The sequence below is a fragment of the Lycium barbarum genome, chromosome 9 (assembly GCF_019175385.1).
Source record: "Lycium barbarum isolate Lr01 chromosome 9, ASM1917538v2, whole genome shotgun sequence".
Taxonomy (NCBI): Eukaryota; Viridiplantae; Streptophyta; class Magnoliopsida; order Solanales; family Solanaceae; genus Lycium; species Lycium barbarum.
Window position 1 is genome coordinate 119,863,579 of NC_083345.1, and position 16,994 is coordinate 119,880,572.

A 16,994-nucleotide genomic window follows, 5' to 3' on the forward strand; every position below is an offset into this window, starting at 1 on the left:
TTCAGATTTGAACTCACTCTCACCTTCCTGTTAAATTAAGAAGTCAATGTTGCATTAACATTCTTACTTCCCAATAGGGATTACAAGGAATAATTAGTTGAACTTCAACAACAAAGTTACCTTCCCCAAAGTTCAGATCCCTAGTCATACCAATAACTTCCAGGCTTCAAAGGACATCCATTAACAATCAGCTGCTCTGGTCGGAGCTGATTAGCAGCACTTTGTTTCTCTGTTTCATTATTTGCTTGACTGCCAAGGGACTAAGCAATGTCTGCCAACTTTGAGCCTCTTCGACTCATCAACTAGCTCACCTATGAAACTTACACATTTTTGCCCATCCGGGATTGCTCTCAGGAGATCAGGTATACTCTAATGCTGTTGTGTATTCCAAATCAGCACCTTCCTCAGGGAGGAGAACACCCGGAGGAAACAACCTCCATAGCATTCAACCTCCAAATCTTTATTTAGAAAAGAAATAAACGTGGGAGAGAGTAACTATTCAAATTGCCGCGAAAGGAGCAAGTACTAACAACTCCTTCGACGCTGACAAATATTCTAAAGTCTCTTTTCCACCAACGAAACAAGTCGTAATGAATCTTGATGTACTATCTTGGCAAAATGATTTTCAAAGTATAGAAACATGATAAAGATTCAGCAAATATGAAGTAGAAATCACAAAACATTTAGAGCAAGCTTTCTTATATCATGATCAGAGAATATAAACATTGTTACTTAGACATTAAGAACTACTCACAAGTACAATTCTAGCCATGTCTATCAACTAAAACCAGTTTCAAACATAAAGCACCAGTGGTTAAGTATAAAAGATAGGGGTCAAAGACTATCAATAAAAAAAGACAACCGAAGCGTGCGGAGAGGATCTGGGAAAGCTTTGAAACTCCTGCGCCATTTTAACATAATCTTGAGACACATCACACCCTTCAAACTTGGCAGAAATGATGAACTTTTCTAGCACTGTTGCATTCTTGAGCAAATATTTCACCAATGGCACTACAGACTTGTTTCCACTTCGTGGTCCATCAAAGTTAATGACCTTGATGGTCTTCAGATGTAGCAAAGAGCAGTTAAAATTATGTGTCTTGAACCTCTTGCTCTGTTCATCCTCGTTAGTGTATCTTGACAACAGGTCCTGCAGGATAGAATCCGATAAATTAACCAGTTATTCTCCTTAGGTACAAAGCCTAGGAGTTGATTACAGACAAATTAAAAGGTGATAAGTTTTGCCAAAGACTACTTCTCCTCCCATCCAGAATGCTATTTTTGCTTACACATTAGAGGCTTATCTCCTAAAAGTTTGCAAAAGATTGAACCTTCTCAACTTTCTCTCTACTTGAGGATTAAACCGGTTCAATTCTTACCCCTTATTTGAAGAGGTAAGGTCGTCAAGTCCCCTCTTTGTAACCTTTTATCATTGTCAATGAAATATACCAGTAAGGTGGTTTAGATTTAAAAGAAAAAACAAAAAGGAGGTTTTATGATTTTTTCCTGAAGTACTCACGATCAGAAATATATTGATTATCGTCTTCGTCTACCTCTAATAGTTGGTTGGTATTGATAACATGAACTAATGAGTATAAAAGTTTAAAGAAAACTTATGAGTATAAAAGTTTAAAGAAAACTTACTCTTGGTGTGTGATTATTCCAGTCAATGACCAATGTCTCAAGATCCGGTGAACTCTGTAGAAATCTGCAAATTCCCGGGAAGTCCAATGCTACTAAGGCTGTGTTAAGTTTTAAGAATTTCCAGCTTGATGATGGAAACAACCACCCTTTCAACTCCAGTATGGACAGGCACTTACAAACCAAATAGACAAAGCAAAATATGTCAAAAACAAGGAAATGAAACAAACTTAATAAATGACATGAAAATTGTTGAATAATTCGTAAAAACAGCTTCGACTATAGGACTGTGTTTTGCCACATGTCACAATCCAAATTTATATGTTTTCTATCCTATGTAAACTCTTTATTCTCACAATTTTCATCATAATATATTTTGTTCAATAGGCCTTGCTTGAATGACCTGCCACTGTCCAACCAAATTGGCCATCAGAAAGTTATTCTTCAGTACTTACAAACACAATTATCATATTATCCTAAGTAGTAGTGGCATTGTTAATGTTACTAAACTGATGGATTCAAGAACAAATAATAAGTTGCAAATTGAAAAAAAAAAAAAATCTAAATTTTGGGTAGCCAAGAGTATGAATAAACCTCGATGCACCAGGGATCCAATTCAAGATCCTTGACATGCATAGTGCTGTGAAGAAGTTCCTGGAAATATCTACAATCCTTGTCCAATTTATCTTTTCTATCTTCAACTTCAGAAAAATCATCCAAAGAAAGGACCGCAGTAACAAGTGAAGCCACATTTCTCAACTGAAAGTATGTGTCAGCGCAGCACAACCCCAAAAGTTTCAAATATCGAATATACGGAGCAAATATTTCGAGACAATAGATTTTCCCAGCAACTTCTGTTTCGTAAGTTATGATCAGTTTTCTCAGCTTCACAGAGCTGATTTCCAAACGACGAAAACCACCAACATTATTTAATACCAAGCACTCCAAGTTAGGACAACCTAATAATACTTTTTCCATAACACCTTCCCTCAATGTCACGTCACCAATTTCAAGAGTAACAAGACTAGTCCAATTAACACTACCAGTAGGGTCTAACTCACAGTTTCCCAAAACCAAATTCCTCAACGACCTATTATTCCTATACGCAAACTCAGGTAACATATACGCATAACCAGGAAAACTAAAACAGTAAAATTTAAGTGTAAACTGTTCAACATTAGCAATGTTAGTAGCAAAATATATCCAAAAATCCACGTGTTCAGTAAGATACTCTTTGTATGTAAAGGGAAAGATTTTAAATGATTTGATTTTGTCGCAAGACCTCCAATGATGAAGCTCTCTATTGATGGAAGCCACGTAAGCGAGAATTTTCTTTTTGTTAGGATTATTTTTGGTGAAGGAGAAATAGAGTGATAGTGGGACGGATTTCCAAAGAAAACGATATCGTTTAGATAATGTGCTGGCGCGGACAACTTGTTTTGCGTGGGGTAACATAGAGAGTATGTGAATTAGAATGGACTCTGGCAAATCACTGAGTCGGTCTACTCTAGCCATCATTTTCCTTTGCAATTCCTTCAATTGAAATATGAGTAATGAAATGCGCAACCAATGAATGAGAGTAGAGTGATTAGTGATTAGTGATTAGTGATTAGAGGGAGAAGCTCATTTCCATGGAGGAAGGGTGCCCTTTGTTATGTTGAGTCCGATTGGGTCAATGGAATCGGGTAATTGGTCTGTTCCCTTGACCAAATACCCTTTTATCAACTCATTTAAGCCTTCTAATTATCTTTTTCATAATATTTTTAAACTATTATTTAATAATAGCTTATAAAATAGGAAAAATGATATAGGGTACCTACTTAAGATTCTTTATTATAAAATATATAGGTAGTTTTTCTTATTTACAAAATATAACGATATTTTAAAAAACATGACGGATTTTCATATATTTTTCAGAAAATTATTTTTTTAAAAGAAATTATTTTTGTTTTTTTAATTTTTATTTTTTGTTGCTCAAAGGCTTAAAAAATTACCTCAAATTTTTGTGTATGAAAAATATATGAAATGTATATGTGGGAGCGAAATTTTTAATATAGTTTTCATATACAAAATTGTGAGCGGAAACTTTAAGTCTTAAATATTGTATGAAAGTTGGTACAATGTTGTTATAGTTGTATTAATTTTTCAAAAACCCAATATGAACTTTATATATGAAAAATGTGAATGGAATTCTAAGTCTTGAGCGAGATATACACATTTCATACCATTCTCATACATAAAATTTTGAGTATAATGTTTAAGCCTTGATCGAGATAGAGACATTTCGTACGTTTTTCACACACAATACTTGAGCAAACTTTTTAAGCCTTGAGCAAGATATGCACATTTCATACATAAAAATTTGAGCGATTATTTTAAGTCTTGAATGTTGTATCAAAGTTGTATACAATGTTTTTGTAGTTGTATTAATTTTACAGAAATCTAACATGAACTTTGTACACGAAAATGTGAGTGAAATTCTAAGCCTTGAGCGAGATACAAATTTCATACCGTTTTCATACATACAATTTTGAGCGGATTTTTTAAGCCTTGAACGAGATATACACATTTCATACCGTTTCCATACACTAAATTTTGAGCAAACTTTTTAAGCCTTAAGCGAGATATACACATTTCATACAACTTTCATACATAAATTTTTGAGCGAAAAAATAATATTTAAAAAAAATAATAAAAAAAGTATGTTTTATATAGGATTTGTAATGTTATGTTTTGTAAATAGAACACTATCGTCATGTTTCGTAAATATTTCTCCTTAATATATATATATATATATATATATATATATATATATATATATATATATATATACTTTTAACACATTCTTGATTTTACATTTTAAAATAATATAATCATTTACTATAATTATTCTGAAAAAGGGTTAACAGATGAGAATTTCATAGTAATTTATTATCGGCTTAATACATTTGAATTTTTTACACGGTATGTTAAAGTTTAAAAAGTTGTTAGTATAAATAACATAACATACGACAATTTCATAGAAATTTATTATTGGCTCAATACTTTTGAATTTTTTGAGTTTCTCAATCTTTTTGACCTTTCTCCTATTTCTTCCACGTTTTTATTTTCATCATCTCAATTTAAATGTCCAAAAGGACAATTGACCAATTTTTAGCCTTCCCTCATAATTCTTCATCTACTACATACTTTAACATCTATTTTGTGTTCTTCTAACTTTCGAAACTTCTCCGAACAGGCCATACGCAAAGAAGTTAGGTGCCCACTAAACTATGAAAATTTACTTACTCATGAAATTTTCATTACTTATTCTCTCCTAAGTAAGTTACGTTCATGATTCGAGATTTAAAACCATGATTCGAGACTTAAAACCAAGACAGGAAGAGTTTGGATAAAAACCAAGATGGGAAGAGTTTGGATTAAAATTTCTCTTAGGCGGTAAAAATACGTCTTACGTCAAAATTGTACGGGTTGTACTTTTTAGGCGTACCTCACATGGGAAAATCAGAGGTCACTGGAATTTTGCAATCAAGGTACGGCTTGGATGTACGGGACGTACATCATTGTACGGGACGTACTTTTGTTCCGTACCCTGCATGCGAAAATCTCAAGCTTCTAGATTTTTGACAACCCAGGTATGGCCTCCAAGTACGGGACGTACTTCAAAGTACGGGCCATACAAGTTGGCCGTACTTTCTCCGCCTCAGCAAGTATAAATACGTGGATTCAGTTTTTATTTCCACTTTTCACATTCCCAAGCCTTAGCATGAAGTTCTTCTCTTCCTACCATTAGACTACATCAAGGTAAGTCTATTCTAAGCATCCCAAGTGAATTCCAACATATCTTCTTGAGTATCAAATAGGAATTCATTGTTCTAAACCTAGGATTTTCAAGAAAATCCATCACAAGGATTCAATATTAAGGCTTTTGGATTCTTCTCCAAGTTCAGACCATTAGTTACAAGTTTTGGAGCATTAACAAGTATGTAGGGTTTCTATTTAAGTGTGGGAACATTATTGTTCTTCCCCATGCCACGTTCTTCCATGATTATACGAAAGTTCATCAAAACTAGGGTTCTAGACACGTTCATGATAACCCTAAGTACATGTACTACCATGATATGCCATGTTTGCTTTAATAGTTCATTATTGTGTTCTTAATATTCCCTTTGGTTATTGAGAATCTATCCGTAATCCATGAAAATTCATATGTTGCATTCCATGGGTTCTTAAATGCAAGTTATTAACTATTATGATCAATCCCACGAAAATCATACATGCTTCCATGTTTATATATATATATATATATATTATCCATGTCCATGTTAAACTATACTTATATACCATGTTACAAGTCATGTTTATGTAATTCATGGGCTTCTAAGCCAATTATATCCATGTTCGTGTTTTGAGAGTTGCACAAATTACCGAGAAGGTTTAATACCTGAAACTACGTATGCCGACGTAGGATAAAGATCGCTCCGCCCAGTTAGGACGATTCTTTCATGTTTACCCATTGCGGGTTATTGGATCTATTCATGTCATGTTCATGTCTTGTACCCCCGGTAAGGTACAAGATGGTTTAGCTGATCGGGCAGAGATCAGACGCCACATGCTTACGTGGTGGTTAATGTCGGTTATACTAATGCTCTCCCACAGATATCTTTACAGACTTAAAATATTTATTCATGTTATACATATTCGTGACAGATGATATTCATGTTCATGTTCAGTTTACAGCTATAGTTTCAGTTTTAGTCCTGTTATTTCATGTGTCATGCTTATTTCGTTCAGTTGCTTTACATACCAGTACAATTCGAATGTACTGACGTCCCCTTTATTTACCTGGGAGCCTGCATTTCATGATGCAAATTTACAAGACAACGGATCAGCTCGTTAGGACTTTACATGTACCAGCTATTGGTGAGCCCCATCTCATTCAAGGTTTTATCTTTATTTATTGTCAGCAAGTAAAGGTATGCCGAGGGCCTTGTCCCGGTAAACTGTTTAGAAGTTAGACTCATGTCAGAGGTTTCATAGACTAGACTAGCAGTTATGTCATGTCAGATGTTTAGAGTCGGATAGCAGTATTGGCTCAATACTTATTATATCTTCAAACTATTTCCGCATTCATGTTTAACAGTATTTTCATTAGTATTATGATGACTCATGCTATTCATACTATTCATGTTTTAAAGTGTTTTCCGCATTAGTACATGCCCCGTGTTGATTAAGCAAGTCATGTAGTTCGCTCGGTCACATGCAGCAAGGCATCGAGTGCCATGTTACGCCCAGGCCATGGTTCGGGGCGTAACATAGACTGTTTAATTCTACTTCATAATGATTTGGTTTTACAGGAGCTCGAGATTAAATTTATGTTTTTAAGTCTTAATTTTCTTAGAGATTGATATCTTAGATGAATTCAAATATTATACTTTTTAGTGGTGTTCTACTCCTGCTTTATGATTGTATTAAGTGGGAGTTTGATTTGTCAGGATCATATTTGTAAAATATGATACAAATATAGTTTTTACTATGAATTTGATTTTGTAATAAATGATTATAGGATTTGAAACTACCCAATAATGCTCTTCACGAAGCCAAGAGCAGAATTATGAGCAGGAACCGATAATTGGTTATGAAGAATCATAATCGAACTTTTTTTTTTTCCTATGTTTAAGAAGACCCTTCGAAGATAATAAAAAATTTATGTAAACTTCTATCTTCTCAATATACGAGAAAATATAATTTAAATGATTTTATTTGTATGATAATTAGTAGTTATAAAATGAGATTTATGTAATTTTATTAATTCTTTAATTTTTGGTAATGTCATTTGGAATCTTTTTTTAAACCCAAATGTATAAAATAGTGTATTCATATGTCGTTGTGAGTTTTTTTTTTAATCGTAAAAAAAGGGAACAATACGTAATTTCATTATTTAGATTACATCATTTGATAGATACCCTAATTTTTTTATAATCGCGCGAATCAGGAACATATTCACTAGTTTCGAATAATGCATGGACTAATCTGACGTTTTTTCCCTTTATCTATTGTCCAATCCATTAAATTGTTGTTGAAGAAAATTACGACCTACAAATTTTCTGGATCGTGTGAACATGAGAATTTGCAAGTATATTACATTTAATGCTTTTGTTATCTTCTCAGTACTCCACGGTTCATCCTACTCTTTCCTCGACAGTGTAATTATCTAATACTTACTAACCTTTTCGTTATTCAAGGCACATCAATAGTCAACTCATTTTATCCATAGGCTCATACTCTTCAGTTTACTGTCTCCTAATTTTCCAGGTTACAAAATTATTGGTCAATTGTTATTGTCACGGTGGATAATCGATTTGAATTTTCCGATTCTCCCTAGCCTAATGCTTTAATTCTCTTTTTGACACGTGTGCTCATCTTGAGAACACATTTCTGAGGCTTTAAAAAGCAAAATTACAGGCAAAGGAACAAAACCATACAAAGTGTTGCTAAAACCACTTACAACAGACAGATAATACGAAAAGGATGATAGAAGTATGACTCAAAATGCTTCTTTGGACAAGGGGTGTCTGACCCTTGTTTCAAAGAGTTCTTTGATATGCATCATCTTGTTCTGAAGTAGGGTACCACTAGAGCGGTCTTCTGGAGCAAACCACATCTGATCATAAGTATATAAATAATAAAAAACAAGGAAGTACAATCAATCACTTAATGACTAAGGAAAGTCCATTTTCTTTTTTGATAATTGAGAAATGGCTCGAAACTCGGTGGATAATGACCATCGCCCCTCGACCCTTCTCCACTTAAGAAAAGTCAATATTAACCAATGCATTTCATTTCACCGGCAAAATGCAATACACAACAAGGCAGAGCAAGAAAAACGCGGACAGATTCGCGAAGGAGAAGAGGAACTGAAACTCATATAAATAAGTACATAACCAATCCTTAACCTAGGTATATTGCCATGAATCAAATATTCATTTTGTCTCAAACTTGGATCTTCAGCTTCCTTCTTTGTTCTATCCCAAAACAATGTGCATATATGTTTACACAAACATTAGGTTCTAATTCTTATATACCTTTCTATATAATGGAATCAGCCTCATCTAGGAGCTACCAAAAGTAAGGAAGATGTCAATCATGTTTATGGATTTTATAACCCTTACTAGTTGGTAACTGGTTGGAGTTTCTCTATTAGCATTATTTGGTTGGAGATAAAACTCTATCGGAGAAAAAAAAGGCATTGTGGAGTTTTAAACTGCACTTCATTCTCCCAACTTTTAATGTACAACTAAACCTTGACACGGTGATTAAGGAATTAACACGACTTACAAATTATAGTATGTATTTTGGAAAAAAAACATCAAAATAATATTCCCTCTGTCTCAATTTATATGACACACTTTCCTTTTTAATCTGTCCCAAAAAGAATGAAACATTTACTTATTTGACAACAATTAAACTTTAAATTTTTCTTTTTACGCTTAACGAGGGGTTTACACTGCTCAGTTTTAAAGGTTAGAAGGGTTTAGTTGGCAAACCCGTAAGTCCGAACACCGGGATGACAAAAATGGACAAGTACAAAAGCCTCCAGACAATTCCACCAATAAATAACTTAGACAGACCCAAAGAGGCCATTCCTGTTTGAAAATAGTGCTTACTTTCAAGTCCAAGTAGAGGTAACTTCTGAACCTTTTTTTGCTCTGAATAATTCGGAACAGTGGTATTTTGTTTCTCAACCTTTTTCTGCAACAGTGGTTCTAGCTCCGTCCCTGTCTGCCTCCAAATCTTTGTTTCGAAAAGAAATAAAGTGGGAGAGAGCAACTATTCTACTTGTGCGAAAAGGTCGCGGAAGAATTTAAGAATGTTAAAGTTTCTTTTCCACCAATTAAAATAGCATATGCGAAAGAAACAAGTGCTTGGACAAGCAACGAATCTTGAAGCACAGTTCAAGCGAAATGATTTTCAAACTTATATTTTCATAATATAAAAGCATGATCAGGATTCAGCAATATGAACTGAAATCACAAAAAATTTAGAACAAGTTTTCTTAGATGATGATTTGAGAATGAAGACATTGTTACTTGGACACCACACTGATTGCAATTAATTAGTAAACCGAGTATTAATAAAATCGGGATTAAAAATCTTTGTCTTATATCTCAAAATTAATCTTGTCTTTGAACTTATTTATGAATAATCAAATGTACAAAAATACGGGATGTTATGGAGTCAGATGGAAACTTATCAGAAAAAAGATTATTGCTGGCCAAATTTCTTAATTATAAAGAATGAATAAGTAGTGATGATGTCTAATACATGTCCAAAATCCATGTGGTAACGTGGATGATATGCCACCCCTCCAATTATTTTAATATAAAAGTAAGATCATAGGATGTAATCTCATACACTAATATTTTAATATTTCTTTGAAATACATAAGCTTCCAAAACTTTTGTTATTGAAATATCATATCAACTTAAGACATATAGGTATTTCACAAAAACTAATACATCTAGAAATTATGTTTGTCAAATTATAATCTTTTCTCAACCTAATATCAAGAGTACAAATTTTTGTACTATCAATTCTCATAATGGAAAAAAAGTAACTTTCCATAAGAGAAAATAATTTATATTCTCATAACAAATAAAATCTCATTTATAAATGTCCTCACACAGTACATATAATCTAAAACGTATTCGAGAAGTAGTAACAGTAATAGCTATAGAAAATCATACTTTTCAAATATTTATTAAAATGAGTTTACTTAAAAAAAATACCAAAGGCAAATAAGCTTAAAACTTTAACTGATCTTTTGCCCTTTACACGTGCCACTTGTTGGCCAAACTTTTATAGTATTCACGCCTAGGCTGCCACAATAGCACTTTGTGCATGCCACAATTGAAGATACGACTCACTCCATAATAATATAGTGTAATAGGATTACACATAAGGCCCACTTCATGCTTATTATACATATAATTCTCAAAACGTGTCCTAGGTCTAAGTAAAAATAATATTTGTGTCTATATGTAATAGGATGCCACATAGACTTCACTTGTCCACTTTGTTTCCCAATATGATTAGACGTTAATATCTTGTCCCCAATTTACTTAAATATCAACCACTTTTAATATAATTTATATACTCATTATCATAATTATATGGTAGAATTTTAGTCCATAGCCTCTTTGTACTTGCACCGAGTATTATTCTCAATCACCGTCGTTACACTTGTTAAGTCCTAATTTATTTCAGCACTCCACTTCTTGTATATATTGAATTCTTAATTTTCCTGCTTCAATATGACTAAATTCTCCAGGTTTGGGTAAATTTGCTCATGTTGGACGGTTAAATTTTCTGATCCAAAATTCAAGATATTATGGCTTGGACCGTATTTTATTCAAATAAATTTTCAAACCTTGACGAAATTTATTTTCTTCGATTTGTTTAACCTCAAATCCTTACGGTACATGTGTACCGTCACTTTAACCACCTATAAGCTTGGGGGATAACCTCGTGTCCGTTACTAATATCATTTAACTAGCACGCTTTCCGACGTACGAAAATAATGGATATAGCACTCTTATTCATCCTCTTTAGTGTACCTTGACAACAGGTCCTGTTGGGATAGAATCCCGATATATTAACCAGTTATTCTCCTAGCCTAGGAGTTGATTGCAGACAAATTAAAAGGTGATAAATTTTGCCAAACACTAGTCCTCTTCCCATCCAGAATACTATTTTTGCTTACATATTAGAAGCTTATCTCCTAAAAGTTTGAAAAGATTGGTCCTTCTCTCTACTTGAGGATTAAACCGGTTCAATTCTTGCCCATTTTTTGAAGAGGTAAGGTCGTCAAGTCCCCTCTTTGTAACCTTTTATCATTGTCTATGAAATATACCAGTAAGGTGGTTTAAATTTAAAACAAAAAAACAAAAAAGAAGTTTTATGATTTTTTTCCTGAAGTACTTATGATCAGAAATATATTGATATATATCGTCTTTGTCTACCACTAATAGTTGTTTGATATTGATAACACGAAATAATGAGTATAAAAGTTTAAAGAAAACTTACTCTTGGTTTGTGATTGTTTAGAACTCTGCAGAAAGTTGCAAATTCCAGTGAGTCCAATGCTACTAAGGTTGTGTTATGTTTTAAGAATTTCCAGCTTGATGATGGAAATAGCCACCCTTCCAACTCCAGTATGGACAGGCACTTATAAACCAAATAGACAAATCAGAATATGTCAAAAACAAGGAAATTCAATATACTTAATAAATGACACGAAAATTGTTGAATGATTCGTAAAACAGATTTGACTATAGGGCTTGGTTTAAAAATCATCGGATTGATTTTTAAACACTTGGAAAAACCCACAAAGGAAGGGGTAAAGTCTGTGTACACATCACCCTCCCCAGACCCCAATTGTGAGATCACACTGGGTATGTTATTTGGAAAAACCCATTCACATGACTTCAAGAGTACAATCACTGTAAATCAATCCAAAGTTTAAATGTTTTCTATCCTTTGTAAACTCTTTATTCTCACAATTTTCATCATAAATCTTTTTTGTTCAATAGGCCCTGTTTCAATCACCTGCCACTGTCCAACCAAATTGGCCATGAGAATGTTATTTCTCAGTACTTACAAACATAGTTATCATATTATCCTAAGTAGTGGCATTGTTAATGTTACTGAATTGATGAATTCAATAACAAATAATAGGTCACAATATGAAAAATGACAATCTAAATTTTGGATAGCCAAGAGTATGGATAAACCTGGATGCACCAGGGACACCAGGGACCCAATTCAAGATTCTCGACATGAGCAACGCTCTGAAGAATTTCATGCAAATATCTACACTCCTCCAATCTGTCTTTTTTATCTTCAAGTTCATAAATATCAACACTTAAAGAAAGGACTAAAGTGACAAGTGAAGCCACCTTTCTCAGCTGAAAGCGTATCTCATCGCAGCACAACCCCAAAAGTTCCAAATGTCGAACAAACGGGGCAAATATTTCAAGGCAATAGACAAGTTCTTCAGCAACTTCTGTTTGGTAGTTTGTTATGATAAATTTTCTCAGCTTCAGACAGCTGATTTCCAAATAACGAAGACCACCAATTTTATCTAGTTCCAAGTACTCCAAGTTAGGGCAACCTAATTATACGTTTTCCATAACACCTTCCGTCAATGTCACGTCACCAATTGAAAGAGAAACGAGATTGCTCCAGTTAACACTACCAGTAGGGTTCAACTCACAATTTCCCAAAACGATATATTATTCCTATACGCAAACTGAGGTAACTTATACGCGTAATTAGGATAACTAAAACAGTGAAATTTAAGTGTAAACTCTTCAACATTAGCAATGTTAGTAGCAAAATATACCCAAAAATGCTCGTGTTCAGTAAGATAAAATTCTAAATGTTTTGATTATCTCGCAATCCAATAATGAAGCTCTCTATTGGTGGAAGCCACATAAGCAAGAATTTTCTTTTTGTTTATGCTACCGCGTATGCAAGGATTATACTTGGGGACGGGGAGATTGAGTGATAGTGGGACGGATTTCCAAAGAAAACGATATCATTTAGATAATGTGCTGGTTCGAAAATACCCTCCAACCTAAACCCCCATCTATTCTTCTCATTCTTGTATTGGATCTTCTTCCTCTATGGAAGTTTGTGTTTTGGAATATCACATGGGATGACTCTTTGATGCATTAAAGTGAAGAAAGCTTGAAACCTCATTATATGGGTTAGAACCTTGTGCTTAATCGTTGTTTGATTTGTTGGTGGGCTTAGTTTTGTTGATTAAATTTGGATTGAAACTATTGTAGGAGAACAAAGGTCAAGAAATTATGAAAAGCCAATTTGAAAAAACCATCCCCGGATCTGGAAATTTGAAGACTCTGGGTGGACTCTAGTGAATAATTGAACAATACATATAACTTTTATCGATACATCACAATTTGTGACAATTTGACACAATGGGTAGAACAAGCAGTACCAATTCTTGTTCGTCCATCATAACTTGTGAATAATTGAGCAATACATGCAATTTTTGTCCATGAGACAACCTATAGCCAGTTTAGCAGGTTCACTATTTCAGACTTACTGAAATGTCTCAAACTCCTGCCTCATAAGAAAAAATAATTTATGCCCACAACTTATGTCCAATGGGCAAGAATAGTTTTGCCCAGCAGACTTTATTAGGCGGAAGACATTTTTTTAAATTTTCATTAAGTAGAGCCAAATGTTCAAGACCAAGCCGTTATGGAGTAAATTCTTACAAATCACCCCGAGCAATCACCATTGAAATAAATAACTCTCACAGAAATTGTTCATGCCCTGTGAAAGAGTTCAAGTTGCATTAACAACCTTCGGAACTAGGATTAATAGTCTTTCAAGGAATTTGCAACAAAAGAATCAACCTTGTGAGACAGAAAAGATGAATTGTGTGCCAGTGAACTGCATACAATTTTTTTTTTTCGGGTGGGGCTGTTTCTTTTGCATTACAAAATGGCACAATGTTAGAAAGAGAGGTTGTCTATGGATGTACTGAACACCATGTAAGACATGCATACATATGTTTTCCTAAGTCGGATTAAATTAGTATGTTGAGGCAATTCAAGATATATCTACACTGTTTACTCTTGTCAGGTAAATGGAGAAGAGAAAACACTGTACTGTTAAATGAATCCTCTGCTCCACCATAGTAGGTTTCTTCTTTTCCCTCATCCCACTTCACAATCTTCCCCATATACTTGACTGTCTCATCAACTGTCACTTGGTCGCTCGCCACACAAATAGCTTTCCATCTGTGAGAGAACACAGAGAGATCTTTAAACTTCATTGTCACATAATAATATACATGGTTTGCCAGTGACGGGTTATTGTGGTCAGTCCGAATTGAACTAAAACGACTCGCACGAGCCAATGGTACACGATTGACCTTCTTCTTGAACAAATCATACTTGTTTGTGTCTCTTTGAAACAGGGATATGTGCAATTGTTTCAAAGAGTTCATAGATATGTCATTCAAGTGACTTTTCTCCCTTAAAAATTTTAAAAAGCACAAGTCCAGAAACTTTTCCACCTCCGATCATTGTAAAATCATTTTCTTCCAATAAATGCCACATCGAATATCAAGTGTTTGTGTGTGTGAGTGTCTTTACAATGGAGACTAGGGATGCAAAATTGCCTGATTAGTATAATGTTTTATTCTTTTCGACGAGTAAAGAAAGAATTTAATTTAAGACCATAACTGGCTGCACCTAAACCATGTTGGTGAGTACAAAACCAATATACAACTCAAGCTACTCCTGAGTGTTAAGTCTATAACAGCACTAGACTTTTAAATTTACCCAAAAAACAACTAAACCAAAGCACTTACTATTCAGTCACGATAGCTCTTGCTTTTCCTTCAAAACACCAATTATTCTTCCCTTTTTATTACCCACAACATACATTGCCGGCACTAGGTTCCACTGTTTTGCTTCCTTCCGAAGGCCATTTGTTGTCCAAGTGCAGAAATAATTTTTTCCACCAATCGAAAATAACATGGGCCAACAAAAACAAGTCCTTGGACACGTAATGGATCTTGAAATACTATTCTCACAAAATGATTTTCAGCCATAAATTTTCATAATATAAGAACATGATTAGGATTCAGCAAAATGAATAGAAATCACAAAACATTTAGAGCGAGCATTCTTACATGAAAATCAAAATAAACACATTGTTACCTAAGCATAGTGTAACAGCAGTTAGGTATGCAATAGATCCAAACTATAGGGGCCAAAGCTTATAAATAAGAAAAGACAACTGAAGCGTGTGCAGAGGATCTTGGAAAGCTTTGGAACTCCTGGGCCATTTTAACATAATCCTGAGGCACATCACTCCCTTTGAATTTGGCAGCAATGACGAATTTTTCTAGCACGGTAGCATTCTTGAGCAAATACCATTTAACACCTAATTTTACAGGTTACGCATACATGTTTGTGCAGATTGTATCTTATAAAAACATTGGTCATCTGTTGTTGTCATAATGGGTAATTAAGTTAATTTTTGAGTTCCCTCTCTTTCAAGTTACAAAATGCTTTATTTCCCTTTTTAATAAGGCTCTTCTTGAGAATGCATTTCTGAGGCTTAGAAAGGGAAGATTACAACAAAGGAACAAAACCACACAAGCGATTCTACTCACGAGGTTCTTTAGGTTTGTTTATATATCCTGATTTGGACTAGCACTCCCTTTCAGGACCTCTTAATTACCTAACTAGCATAAAGTTCTCCTGAAGGTAAAGTCTCACAGCAATAGACTTTTCAGTTTACACCAAAAAGCAACTGAATTCAAACACTTTTTTTCGGTCACGTTGCTTCTGCTTTTCCTTCGTTCCACAGCAATAGACTTTTCAGTTGACACAAAAAAGCAACTAAATTCAAACACTTCTTTTTCAGTCACGTTGTTTCTGCTTAAAACACCTGAAAACCTAGACTCAAGTAGATTATTCAGACGAGTACATAGGTAACATATGTTCAACTTTTAGCAAGTTATTACCCTGTTTGCACAATCCGAAGGATGAGACACTGGAATGCTCATGACTCCCTACAAGGATGAGACACTGGAATGGCACACAGGCATCATTCGAGTAACTTTTCTCCCCTACAACTTATAAAAGCATAAATCCAGAAATGTCTCCACCTACAATCACTCTGTCATTTATCTTTTACAGTGGGGACTAGGGATGGACCTCTTTCCCCGGATTGATGGTCCCTTTCTAGACTTCATAATTACCAACTAGCATAATCTTTTTTTTTTTTTTTTGATAAATAAAGAAATATTTTTATTAATATAACTGGTCGAAGGTAAAATCTATATACAGCAATAGCTTCATTGACATCTTTCAGTCTACACCAAAAAGCAAGTAAATTCAAACATTTAATTTTCGGTCGAGAGTAGCTTCTGCTTTTCCTTCAACACATCTTCTTTCTTTCATTATTATCCACAACTCACGTGCTAGAACTGTGTTCCACTGCTTTGCTTCCTTTCTAAGGCCTTTCACTGTCCAAGTCCATAAACATTCTTTCACAGAAGCAGACATAGCCCACATTGCTCAAAATATAAGAGCACCACATACACTGGTTCTCACAACTTGTTTTCCGTCCCACAACTTAGAGAGTATGTGGAGTAGGATTGAGTCAGGGAAATCACTGAGTATAACCTTCAAAGTTGAAAGATCTCAAAAAGTTTAAGTTATGAAATGCACAACCAAGAATGAGGGTCGTTGTAGAGTGATCTCGTTCAAGCCCTGGATTGTCGGCTTAATATGGGAACTTTG

At 34.3% G+C, this 16,994-nt stretch overlaps 1 protein-coding gene and 1 pseudogene across 1 annotated transcript; both read right to left on the bottom strand.

The window, feature by feature from the left end:
• Positions 1-682: 682 nt before the first annotated feature.
• Positions 683-3,237, bottom strand: LOC132609671 (putative F-box/LRR-repeat protein At5g02930). The gene is made up of 3 exons (XM_060323761.1): positions 2,236-3,237; positions 1,645-1,815; positions 683-1,150 (listed from the first exon to the last, which is right to left on the bottom strand). The coding sequence occupies exons 1-3, from the start codon at positions 3,157-3,159 to the stop codon at positions 845-847; spliced, it is 1,401 nt and encodes a 466-aa protein (XP_060179744.1). The 5' UTR covers positions 3,160-3,237; the 3' UTR covers positions 683-844.
• A 4,951-nt stretch (positions 3,238-8,188) lies between these two features.
• LOC132612258 (putative F-box/LRR-repeat protein At3g18150) lies at positions 8,189-16,766 on the bottom strand (annotated as a pseudogene).
• Between the last annotated feature and the right edge of the window lie 228 nt (positions 16,767-16,994).